This window comes from Salvelinus namaycush, chromosome 1 (assembly GCF_016432855.1).
Source record: "Salvelinus namaycush isolate Seneca chromosome 1, SaNama_1.0, whole genome shotgun sequence".
Lineage (NCBI taxonomy): Eukaryota > Metazoa > Chordata > Actinopteri > Salmoniformes > Salmonidae > Salvelinus > Salvelinus namaycush.
The window spans coordinates 71,670,544-71,684,082 of NC_052307.1; the positions used below are offsets into that span (position 1 = coordinate 71,670,544).

General features: G+C 46.5%; 1 protein-coding gene across 1 annotated transcript in view; it reads right to left on the bottom strand.

Moving 5' to 3' along the window:
• Nucleotides 1–13,539, bottom strand: part of LOC120048252 (talin-2-like) — a 69,865-nt gene that overhangs the window by 17,846 nt on the left and 38,480 nt on the right. The window contains exons 41-45 of the mRNA XM_038994089.1: nt 11,350–11,496; nt 10,261–10,362; nt 9,824–9,943; nt 9,451–9,597; nt 5,275–5,441 (exon numbers count right to left, since the gene is read on the bottom strand). Of these exons, the coding sequence (XP_038850017.1) occupies nt 5,275–5,441; nt 9,451–9,597; nt 9,824–9,943; nt 10,261–10,362; nt 11,350–11,496 (683 nt within the window). The remainder of the gene's footprint in view (nt 1–5,274; nt 5,442–9,450; nt 9,598–9,823; nt 9,944–10,260; nt 10,363–11,349; nt 11,497–13,539) is intronic.

Consider the following 13,539-nt stretch of genomic DNA (forward strand, 5'->3'; position numbering starts at 1 on the left):
CTTTTGACCCTATTTCTAATGATGTTCAGGCTACTGATGTTGTCATTTGACCGTGTCTTTTGACCCTACTTCTAATGATGTTCAGGCTACTGATGTTGTCATTTGACCATGTCTTTTGACCCTACTTCTAATGATGTTCAGGCTACTGATGTTGTCATTTGACCGTGTCTTTTGACCCTACTTCTAATGATGTTCAGGCTACTGATGTTGTCATTTAACCGTGCGTCTTTTGACCCTACTTCTAATGATGTTCAGGCTACTGATGTTGTCATTTGACTGTGTCTTTTGACCCTACTTCTAATGATGTTCAGGCTACTGATGTTGTCATTTGACTGTGTCTTTTGACCCTACTTCTAATGATGTTCAGGCTACTGATGTTGTCATTTGACCGTGTCTTTTGACCCTACTTCTAATGATGTTCAGGCTACTGATGTTGTCATTTAACCGTGTCTTTTGACCCTACTTCTAATGATGTTCAGGCTACTGATGTTGTCATTTGACCGTGTCTTTTGACCCTACTTCTAATGATGTTCAGGCTACTGATGTTGTCATTTGACCGTGTCTTTTGACCCTACTTCTAATGATGTTCAGGCTACTGATGTTGTCATTTAACCGTGCGTCTTTTGACCCTACTTCTAATGATGTTCAGGCTACTGATGTTGTCATTTGACTGTGTCTTTTTGACCCTACTTCTAATGATGTTCAGGCTACTGATGTCATTTGACTGTGTCTTTTTGACCCTACTTCTAATGATGTTCAGGCTACTGATGTTGTCATTTGACCGTGTCTTTTGACCCTACTTCTAATGATGTTCAGGCTACTGATGTTGTCATTTAACCGTGTCTTTTGACCCTACTTCTAATGATGTTCAGGCTACTGATGTTGTCATTTGACCGTGTCTTTTGACCCTACTTCTAATGATGTTCAGGCTACTGACGTTGTCATTTAACCGTGCGTCTTTTGACCCTACTTCTAATGATGTTCAGGCTACTGATGTTGTCATTTAACCGTGCGTCTTTTGACCCTACTTCTAATGATGTTCAGGCTACTGATGTTGTCATTTGACCATGTCTTTTGACCCTACTTCTAATGATGTTCAGGCTACTGATGTTGTCATTTGACCGTGTCTTTTGACCCTACTTCTAATGATGTTCAGGCTACTGATGTTGTCATTTAACCGTGCGTCTTTTGACCCTACTTCTAATGATGTTCAGGCTACTGATGTTGTCTTTTGACCCTACTTCTAATGATGTTCAGGCTACTGATGTTGTCATTTGACTGTCTTTTTGACCCTACTTCTAATGATGTTCAGGCTACTGATGTTGTCATTTAACCGTGTCTTTTGACCCTACTTCTAATGATGTTCAGGCTACTGATGTTGTCATTTGACTGTGTCTTTTGACCCTACTTCTAATGATGTTCAGGCTACTGATGTTGTCATTTGACCGTGTCTTTTGACCCTACTTCTAATGATGTTCAGGCTACTGATGTTGTCATTTAACCGTGTCTTTTGACCCTACTTCTAATGATGTTCAGGCTACTGATGTTGTCATTTAACCGTGTCTTTTGACCCTACTTCTAATGATGTTCAGGCTACTGATGTTGTCATTTGACCGTGTCTTTTGACCCTACTTCTAATGATGTTCAGGCTACTGATGTTGTCATTTGACCATGTCTTTTGACCCTACTTCTAATGATGTTCAGGCTACTGATGTCATTTGACCGTGTCTTTTGACCCTACTTCTAATGATGTTCAGGCTACTGATGTTGTCATTTAACCGTGCGTCTTTTGACCCTACTTCTAATGATGTTCAGGCTACTGATGTTGTCATTTGACCATGTCTTTTGACCCTACTTCTAATGATGTTCAGGCTACTGATGTTGTCATTTGACCGTGTCTTTTGACCCTACTTCTAATGATGTTCAGGCTACTGATGTTGTCATTTAACCGTGCGTCTTTTGACCCTACTTCTAATGATGTTCAGGCTACTGATGTTGTCATTTAACCGTGTCTTTTGACCCTACTTCTAATGATGTTCAGGCTACTGATGTTGTCATTTAACCGTGCGTCTTTTGACCCTACTTCTAATGATGTTCAGGCTACTGATGTTGTCATTTAACCGTGCGTCTTTTGACCCTACTTCTAATGATGTTCAGGCTACTGATGTTGTCATTTAACCGTGCGTCTTTTGACCCTACTTCTAATGATGTTCAGGCTACTGATGTTGTCATTTAACCGTGCGTCTTTTGACCCTACTTCTAATGATGTTCAGGCTACTGATGTTGTCATTTAACCGTGTCTTTTGACCCTACTTCTAATGATGTTCAGGCTACTGATGTTGTCATTTAACCGTGTCTTTTGACCCTATTTCTAATGATGTTCAGGCTACTGATGTTGTCATTTGACCGTGTCTTTTGACCCTACTTCTAATGATGTTCAGGCTACTGATGTTGTCATTTGACCATGTCTTTTGACCCTACTTCTAATGATGTTCAGGCTACTGATGTTGTCATTTGACCGTGTCTTTTGACCCTACTTCTAATGATGTTCAGGCTACTGATGTTGTCATTTAACCGTGCGTCTTTTGACCCTACTTCTAATGATGTTCAGGCTACTGATGTTGTCATTTGACTGTGTCTTTTGACCCTACTTCTAATGATGTTCAGGCTACTGATGTTGTCATTTGACTGTGTCTTTTGACCCTACTTCTAATGATGTTCAGGCTACTGATGTTGTCATTTGACCGTGTCTTTTGACCCTACTTCTAATGATGTTCAGGCTACTGATGTTGTCATTTGACCGTGTCTTTTGACCCTACTTCTAATGATGTTCAGGCTACTGATGTTGTCATTTGACCGTGCGTCTTTTGACTCTACTTCTTGGTGGTTAGTGTATTTTCTTTAGTCTTTCTAAAAAGAAGCTGTTACCATGCTTCTAAGCATATGCTTTCTGTTTCATAGATGTAACAAAGCACTTCATAAATAAAATGTATTAAAAACTAGAATGTTTGTTTGAGCATCACAGTAAAGGAAAATGCTATTGTGTAATTTGAAATAAAATACAAATCGGATTATCATGTTAACCAAGGCCTTCATAAACACAACCAAATGATCATTTTTGCTACAACATGAAATATATGAATTACACTGTTAGAATGTTGCAGTCAAAATGACTGCTCATTAGCTTGAAGGGGGGTCCATAGATGCCAAGCGGTTCTAGTGTTAAAAAGATGACATCATTCAACCTTCAGAGATTTCCATATCAAAGGTTGATCTTTGTCAGAGCATCTGCAGAGGCAGGGGTCAGGTAAGGTACAGTACGTCTGAAGTGTTTAATAGAAGTACTGAGCGACTTCCTCTCCTCCCAGTCTGAATGATTTGTAGTGTGACTCCAGTCCAGACACTTCCTCCTGCCTGATCACTAGGCTATATGTCTTCCTGTCACTGAGTGCAGGGGCGAAGGTTGGCCTAAGGCACGTGTCAAACTCATTCCAAGAAGGGCCAAGTGTCTGCGGGTTTTCCCTCCAACCTTGTACTTGATTAAGGTTACTGATTAGTAAGGAACTCCCCTCATCTGGTTGTCTAGGTCTTAATTGAAAGGAAAAAAACAAAAACCAGCAGACACTCAGACTCCGTGGCATGAGTTTGACACCCCTGGCCTAAGGCCTGATTCCAGCTGTCTCTGTCACACACACACACACAGCCTTGTGGGGGGACACAATTCAGTCCCATTCAAACTCTTATTTTCCCTAACCCCTAATCCTAAACCGTACTCAATGTAAATAGTCTGGGTGGCCATTTGATTAGTTTAGTTGTTCAGCAGTCTTATGGCTTGGGGGTAGAAGCTGTTAAGGAGCCTTTTGGTCCTAGACTTGGCTAACCGGTACCGCTTGCCGTGCGGTAGCAGAGAGAACAGTTCATGACTTGGTTGCCTGGAGTCTGACAATTCTTTGGGCCTTCCTCGGACACCGCCTAGTATATAGGTTCTGATGTCAGGAAGCTTGGCCACAGAGATGTACTGGGCCGTACGAACTACCCTCTGTAGCGCCTTCCGGTCAGATGCCGAGCAGTTGCCATACAGTGATGCAACCGGTCAGGATGCAGCTGTAGAAATTTGAGGATCTGGGGACCCGTGCCAAATCTTTTCAGTCTCCTGAGGGGGAAAAGGTGTTGTCTTGCCCTCTTCACAACTGTCTTGGTGTGTTTGGACCATGATAGTTTGTTGGTGATGTGGACACGAAGGAACTTGAAACTCTCGACCCGCTCCACTACAGCCCTGTTAATGGGGCCTGTTCGGCCCTCCTTTTCCTGTAGTCCACGGTCAGCTCCTTTGTCTTGCTCACATTGAGAGATTGTTGTCCTGACACCACACTGCCAGGTCTCTAACCTCTTCCCTATAGGCTGTCTCATTGTTGTTGGTGATCAGGCCAACCACTGTTGTGTCATCAGCAAACGTAATGATGGTGTTGGAGTCATGCTTGGCCTTGCAGTCGTGGGTGAACAGGGAGTACAGGAGGATGCACCCCTGAGGGTCATCGTCAGGAAGTCCAGGATCCAGTTGCAGAGGGAGGTGTTTAGTCCCAGAGTCCTTAGCTTAGTGATGAGCTTTGTGGGCACTATGGTGTTGAACGCTGAGCTGTTGTCAATGAATAGCATTCTCACATAGGTGTTCCTTTTGTCCAGGTGGGAAAGGGCAGTGTGGAGTGTGATTGAGATTGCGTCATCTGTGGATCTGTTGGGGCAGTATGGGAATTGGAGTGGGTCTAGGGTTTCTAGCATGATGGTGTTGATGTGAGCTATGACCATTCAAAGCACTTCATGGCTACCAACGGGAGTGCTACGGGGCGGTAATCATTTAGGCAGGTTACCTTCGCTATCTTGGGCACAGGAAGTGGTGGTCTGTTTGAAACATGTAGGTATTACAGCCTCGGTCAGGGAGAGGTTGAACATGTCAATGAAGACACTTGCCAGTTGGTCCGCACATGCTCTGAGTACAAGTCCTGGTAATCAATCTTAGTTCTGTATTGAAGCTTTGCATGTTTGATGGTTCGTCTTACCCGAAGCCAAAAACCTAACCTTAACACTAAAACTAACCCGAGCACTAACCCTAGCTCCTAACCTTTAATGTAATTCTTTAATGTAATAACCCTAACACAAATTCTAACCTCAACTCTAAACCCCCTAGAAATAGCATTTGACCTCGTGGGGACAAACAAAATATCCCCAGTTATTCAAATTTTTGTTTCATTACTATTCTTGTAGGGACACACACACCTGTGGTCAGCGAAGGACTCGTCATTCTCTGCGTTGAGTGTGCCAGCGGAGGCGAACATGATGGTGGTGTCCAGGTCAGCGATGATGCCAGAGACAGCACTGGCAGCTGTGATGCAGGCCTGAGTGCCCTTATTACCAGCCTGTAGGGCCGACAGCACCATCGACACCTAGGGAGACAGACACAGTCAAACTGCTCAGTTTGATACATCCAGAAAGACACACGCAGACAACACACACTGAGGACTCCTGTAGGAGCCACAAACAAACAATCACAGATCACAGCCTCCATTGACACTGGGGCTAGATCAGAGAAAGGGAGTTGGTGTGGCTGTCGGTGTGTTTCTCTTGTTGGTGTGTGATTGCTACAGGACTCGTGTTGTAGGAGGTGGTGGTGGTTTTTGCAGTGTTTTATGGTTGTGCTCTTGCCTCCTTTTGTTTTCTTTCACTGCAGTGCTCTCAGATGTATTGATGTGTTGGTCTAATGTCTATCCATATCAGATGCAGACCATAGGAACTAGAGAACCCGTCCAGTCAAAACGACAGCTACATGGCACACTTATTTCCTCTGCTACCTACTCAGCTGAGAGAATATTTGGCAAATCAGAGAGAGCAAGCGCCAGACAGAGCGAGAGCGAGCAAGAGCGACAGAGAGAGAGCGTCAGAGAGCGAGAGCGACAGAGAGAGAGAGAGCGACAGAAAGAGAGAGAGAGCGACAGAAAGAGAGAGAGAGCGACAGAAAGAGAGAGAGAGCGACAGAAAGAGAGAGAGAGCGACAGAAAGAGAGAGAGAGCGACAGAAAGAGAGAGAGAGCGACAGAGAGAAAGCGAGCGTCAGAGAGAGAGAGAGAGAGCGAAAGAGAGAGCGACAGAGAGAGAGCGACAGAAAGAGAGAGCGACAGAGAGAGCGTCAGAGAGAGAGAGCATCAGAGAGAGAGAGAGCGTCAGAGAGAAAGCGAGCGTCAGAGAGAGAGAGCGAGAGCGAAAGAGAGAGCGACAGAGAGAGAGAGCGACATAGAGAGAGCGACAGAGAGAGAGAGCGAGAGAAACAGAGAGAGAGCGAGAGAAACAGAGAGAGAGCGAGAGAAACAGAGAGAGAGCGAGCGACAGAGAGAGAGAGAGCGACAGAGAGAGAGAGAGCGACAGAGAGAGAGAGAGCGACAGAGAGAGAGAGAGCGACAGAGAGAGAGAGAGCGACAGAGAGAGAGAGAGCGACAGAGAGAGCGACAGAGAGAGAGAGAGAGCGACAGAGAGAGAGAGAGCGACAGAGAGAGAGAGAGCGACAGAGAGAGAGAGAGCGACAGAGCGAGAGCGACAGAGCGAGCGACAGAGCGAGAGCGACAGAGAGCGAGCGACAGAGCGAGCGACAGAGCGAGCGACAGAGCGAGAGCGACAGAGCGAGAGCGACAGAGCGAGAGCGACAGAGAGCGAGCGACAGAGAGCGAGAGTGAGCGAGCGACAGAGAGCGACAGAGAGAGAGCGACAGAGAGAGCGACAGAGAGAGAGAGCAACAGAGAGAGCGACAGAGAGAGAGAGCGACAGAGAGAGAGAGAGCGACAGAGAGAGAGAGAGCGACAGAGAGAGAGAGAGCGACAGAGAGAGAGAGAGCGACAGAGAGCGACAGAGAGAGAGAGAGCGAGCGACAGAGAGAGCGAGCGACAGAGAGAGAGAGCGACAGAGAGAGAGAGCGACAGAGAGAGAGAGCGACAGAGAGAGAGAGAGCGACAGAGAGAGAGCGAGAGACAGAGAGAGAGCGAGCGACAGAGAGAGAGAGCGAGCAACAGAGAGAGCGACAGAAAGAGAGAGCGACAGAGAGAGAGCGTCAGAGAGCGAGAGCGAGCGACAGAGAGAGCGACAGAAAGAGAGAGCGACAGAGAGAGAGTGTCAGAGAGAGAGCGAAAGAGAGAGTGACAGAGAGAGAGCGACAGAAAGAGAGAGCGTCAGAAAGAGAGAGCGTCAGAGAGAGAGAGAGCGTCAGAGAGAGAGAGAGCGTCAGAGAGAGAGAGAGCGTCAGAGAGAGAGAGAGCGAGAGCGAAAGAGAGAGCAACAGAGAGAGCAACAGAGAGAGAGAGCAACAGAGAGAGTGAGCGAGAGAAACAGAGAGAGAGAAACAGAGAGAGAGAGAGAGAGCGAGAGAAACAGAGAGAGAGAGCGAGAGAAACAGAGAGAGAGAGCGAGAGAAACAGAGAGAGAGAGCGAGAGAAACAGAGAGAGAGAGCGAGAGAAACAGAGAGAGAGAGAGCGAGAGAAACAGAGAGAGAGAGAGCGAGAGAAACAGAGAGAGAGAGAGAGCGAGAGAAACAGAGAAAGAGAGAGCGAGAGAAACAGAGAAAGAGAGAGCGAGCGACAGAGAGAGAGAGAGAGCGAGCGACAGAGAGAGAGAGCGAGCGACAGAGAGAGAGAGAGAGAGCGCGACAGACAGAGACAGAGAGAGAGAGAGCGCGACAGACAGAGACAGAGAGAGAGAGAGAGCGACAGAGAGAGAGAGCGCGACAGACAGAGACAGAGCGACAGAGAGAGAGAGAGCGACAGAGAGAGAGAGAGCGACAGAGAGAGAGAGAGCGACAGAGAGAGAGAGAGCGACAGAGAGAGAGAGAGCGACAGAGAGAGAGAGAGCGACAGAGAGAGAGAGAGCGACAGAGAGAGAGAGAGCGACAGAGAGAGAGAGCGACAGAGAGAGCGACAGAGAGAGCGACAGAGAGAGCGACAGAGAGAGCGACAGAGAGAGCGACAGAGAGAGCGACAGAGAGAGCGACAGAGAGAGAGCGAGCGACAGACAGACAGAGAGAGCGAGCGACAGACAGAGAGAGCGAGCGACAGACAGAGAGAGCGAGCGACAGACAGAGAGAGCGAGCGACAGACAGAGAGAGCGAGCGACAGACAGACAGAGAGAGCGAGCGACAGACAGACAGAGAGAGCGAGCGACAGACAGAGAGAGCGAGCGACAGACAGACAGACAGAGAGCGAGCGAGCGACAGACAGAGAGAGAGCGAGCGACAGACAGAGAGCGAGCGAGCGACAGACAGAGAGAGAGAGCGAGCGACAGACAGAGAGAGCGAGCGACAGAGAGAGCGAGCGACAGACAGACAGAGAGAGCGAGCGACAGACAGACAGACAGAGAGAGCGAGCGACAGACAGAGAGAGCGAGCGACAGACAGAGAGAGCGAGCGACAGACAGAGAGAGCGAGCGACAGACAGAGAGAGCGAGCGACAGACAGACAGACAGAGAGAGCGAGCGACAGACAGAGAGAGCGAGCGACAGACAGAGAGAGCGAGCGACAGACAGAGAGAGCGAGCGACAGACAGAGAGAGCGAGCGACAGACAGACAGAGAGAGCGAGCGACAGACAGACAGACAGAGAGAGCGAGCGAGCGACAGACAGACAGAGAGAGCGAGCGAGCGACAGACAGAGACAGAGAGAGCGAGCGACAGACAGAGAGAGCGACAGACAGAGAGAGCGACAGACAGAGAGCGACAGACAGAGAGAGCGACAGAGAGACAGAGAGACAGAGAGAGAGAGAGAGAGAGACAGAGAGAGAGAGACAGAGAGAGCGACAGAGAGAATATCTGTCCATTTCCCTACATGGAAATTTAAAGCAGAGCCAATCAAATTCTATCACATTCACACAAAGACTTTAGCAACGTCCTTGGAAAAGCATTCCTTCCGAAAAGGATGATCTGTGATAACAGCATAAAAGCAGAATACATAAAAGCAGAATATTGGCGTATGTACCTTTACACTGCTCTTTGTTTTACATGTTTCACTGCATTAATTTAGTGCCAGTGGAATACTTATCATGTATTACTAAACAGGATTGACTGAGACCCTGGCTCTACCGGAGGCCTTAAAGTCAACTGTAATGGTGTTACACAAGTTCCTAAAGTACTACTAGACGTTACTTTAAAGTTGCAGTGGGGACCCTGTAGGCAGGCCAAGATATTATGATGTAGTAGTTTTCAGGTTACATTTCTATTTCAATTCAGGAGATGAATCAACATTCAATTCAACAACCGAAAATCGTATTTATTTTCAAAGATGATTTTTCTTTTCATTACTCAAATTCCAATGGACTTATTGAATTGATGGGAGTTGAAAAGGAATTGACCCCACATCAGGTGTATGGTAAACCAGGTATGTGACACCTTATTGGGATGGCAGACCTCTCCTACAGTACAGTACCTTCTCTGTGACGGTGCGGGCACACTCTATGAGCTCTCTCTTGGTGTAACTGTCTGAGGGGGTGATCTGCAGCGCTCCAGCCTTCTGCACCAGGAAGATACAGCCGTGACCCAGCTCCTGGACACCAGCCTTGATCTGGAAACCAATCTGAAGACAGAACCAGCATAGAAGACACCAATCAACCCAAGACATAACTTAATGCTAACCTAATAAGGTGACAAAATAAAGATTTAATTGAATACTCTCTGGTTGTACATTTGAATCTGGAACCAGGTTTGTTGAGTAGAAAGCAGATTAGAGTGACGTAGTAGTCAAATTGGGCCAATAGAGATGGGTGGATAGATGGATGGGATTGACTGTAGTGATTGGATACCTCCTGGGGTTCTGCAGTGTGCGCGGCCAGACGTCCCTGCAGCGCCAGCTGGCTGTAGTCTGTGGTCACCCGAGAGGCCAGACCCCCCAGCTCCTCTGGACACGTCACAGACTTGGTCATCTAGAGGACAGAGAGACCAGTCAACATTAACACAAGACTTCCTGAATCCTTGAAAGGAATAGAGAAAACTATACAACACAGAGTCTGCTGGAGGAAGTTTGTGGATGACTTGTGGTCCACAGGAAGAAAAATGGGTTAAGTCCTGAAACAAGACGTTTGGATAATTCTTTCAAAGAATGTTGGCTATGTTACCGCAAAGCACTTTGTGACAAATGTTGTCGTAAAGAGGGCTTTATAAATACAATATTATTGATTGATCGCTCGAGATAAATTGTTAAACAAAAATAAATAGGTATTTCCATCTGAATCTAATTTACCATTTCCTGGGCGGTGACCACAATGGCCTTGGAGTATTTCACCATGGTAGTCTGGTAGTCTACAAACGATCCTTCTGGTTCAGGAGAAGTCCCCTCGTCCAGCTGAGGAAAGGAAACAAACATAGAAAACCCTTACTCAACCAAAAATAAACCCTCAAAATAAACCCTTACTCGACCAAAAAAATACCATTCTACCCCCGCCAAAATCAAAAATCAACCCTTTTTCAACCAATCATACAAAACCTTATTCTAACTAAAAAACAAACCGTATTCAACCTGCATTATCAACTCCCTTGGCATACTGATCTGTTTTTACATACTTCCTTACTAACATCTTCCTGGCAAAGTATCCACCTTCATAATATGATAATGAATATGCACATTATCTCATTCCAATCCATCATTAGCCTATTAGTCTGTAAATATAGTGTCACTTATTAGACACCCGTCATTACTTCTTGAGAGAGAGATGCAACAAGCTGTTTCAACATTCAAGGCTTCTTCTTCCTACACAGCCAAAGATATTGATTCTTTACAATGCAACTGATAACCATAATGGCAAAAGCACTCTCTATCCCTCTCATTGCCAGTCTTACGACATGTTGACATGGAGCGGTGTTGCTGCATCTCCCATTCATCCTGCCCCCCGTCACCCCCACTCAGCCTGCCCCCCGTCACCCCCACTCAGCCTGCCCCCCGTCACCCCCACTCAGCCTGCCCCCCCGTCACCCCCACTCAGCCTGCCCCCCCGTCACCCCCACTCAGCCTGCCCCCCCGTCACCCCCACTCAGCCTGCCCCCCGTCACCCCCACTCAGCCTGCCCATGGCCTCAATGGAATCCACCATGCCCCCCACACCCCACTCATCCTGCCCCCCACACCACACTCATCCTGCCCCCCGTCACCCCCACTCAGCCTGCCCCCCGTCACCCCCACTCAGCCTGCCCCCCGTCACCCCCACTCAGCCTGCCCCCCGTCACCCCCACTCAGCCTGCCCCCCGTCACCCCCACTCAGCCTGCCCATGGCCTCAATGGAATCCACCATGCCCCCCACACCCCACTCATCCTGCCCCCCGTCACCCCCACTCACCCTGCCCATGGCCTCAGTGATGGAGTCCACCATGGCGCCCACCATACCCCCTTCGCTGGCGGCCTCGTTCAGGGTCACCATAATGTCATCCACCGCCTCCCTCATCAGCTGAGCAGCCTCCGCTATGGCATCATGGGTATGGGACGCCTTCATACAGACAGAGATACATACAGTTGAAGTCTGAAGTTTACATACACTTATGTTGGAGTCTTTAAAACTCATTTTTCAACCACTCCACAAATTTCTTGTTAACAAACTATAGTTTTGGCAAGTCGGTTAGGACATCGACTTTGTGCATGACAAGTAATTTTTCCAACAATTGTTTACAGACAGATTATTTCACTTATAATTCACTAATTCACAATTCCAGTGGGTCAGAAGTTTACATACACTAAGTTGACTGTGCCTTTAACTTCTTTGGGATAAGGGGCAGCATTTTCACGTCCTGATGAAAGGTGTCCAAAGTAAACTGCCTGCTACTCAGGCCCAGAAGCTAAGATATGCATATTATTAGTAGATTTGGATAGAAAACACTCTGAAGTTTCTAAAACTGTTTGAAACATGTCTGTGAGTATAACAGAATTTATTTGGCAGGCGAAACCCAGAGGACAAACCATTCAGATTTTTTTTTTTTGGGGTCACTCTCTTTTCAATGGTTTTCATTGGGAATCCATATTTCTAAAGGGACTCTCTTGCAGTTCCTATCGCTTCCACTGGATGTCAACAGTCTTTAGAAATTGGTTGAGGTTTTTCCTTTGAGAAATGAAGAAGTAGCACTGTTCAGAACGAGGGAAGAGTGAAGACGACTCTTTGATAGAGGCGCGTGACCTGAAAAGCACGCTCCACTTTGTTTTCCTCCGGTATTGAACACAGTTAATCCCGTCTTAAATTTGATCGATCATTTACGTTAAAAAATACCCCAAAGTTGTATTAGGAAAGTAGTTTGAAATGTTTGGACAAAGCTTACAGGTAACTTATGAGAAATTTATAGTCATGTTGCGCGAGTTGGAACCAGTGTTTTTCTGGATCAAACGCGCCAAATAAATGGACATTTTGGATATATATCGACGGAATTAATCGAACAAAAGGACCATTTGTGATGTTTATGGGACATATTGGAGTGCCAACAGAAGAAGCTCGTCAAAGGTAAGGCATGCGTTTCGTGTCGCGCCTGGAGGGTTGAAATATGATTGTCTGTGTTTGTTTGCTGGGGTGCTGTCCTCAGATAATAGCATCGCTTGCTTTCGCCGTAAAGCCTTTTTGAAATCTGACACGTTGGCTGGATTCACAAGAAGTGTAGCTTTAATTTGGTGTATTGCATGTGTGATTTCATGAAAGTTTATTTTTTATAGTAATTTATTTGAATTTGGCGCTCTGCATTTTCACAGGATGTTGGCCAGTTGGGACGCTAGCGTCCCACATATCCCAAAGTGGTTAAACAGCATGGAAAATTCCAGAAAATGATGTCATTGCTTTAGAAGCTTCTGATTGACTCAAATAATGTAAATTAGCCTATTGGAAGTGTACCTGTGGATGTATTTCAAGGCCTAGCTTCAAACCCAGTGTATCTTTGCTTGACATTATGGGAAACTCTAAAGAAATCAGCCAAGACCTCAGAAAAAAAATTGTAGACCTCCACAAGTCTGGTTCATCCTTGGGAGCAATTTCCAAACGCCTGAAGGTACCACGTTCATCTGTACAAACAATAGTACGCAAGTATAAACACCATGGGACCACGCAGGAAGGAGATGCGTTCTGTCTCCTAGAGATGAATGTACTTTGGTATGAAGTGCAAATCAATCCCAGAACAACAGTAAAGGATTTTGTGAAGATGCTGGAGGAAACAAGTACAAAAGTATCTATTTCCACAGTAAAACGAGTCCTATATCGACATAACCTGAAAGACAGCTCAGCAAGGAAGAAACCACTGCTCCAAAACCGCCATAAAAAAGCCAGACTACGGTTTGCAACTGCACATGGGGACAAAGATTGTACTTTTTGGAGAAATGTCCTCTGGTCTGATGAAACAAAAATAGAACTGCTTGGCCATAATGACCATCAATATGTTTGGAGGAAAAAGGGGGTGGCTTGCAAGCTGACGAACACCATCCCAACCGTGAAGCACGGGGGTGGCAGAATCATGTTGTGGGGATGCTTTGCTGCAGGAGGGACTGGTGCACTTCACAAAAT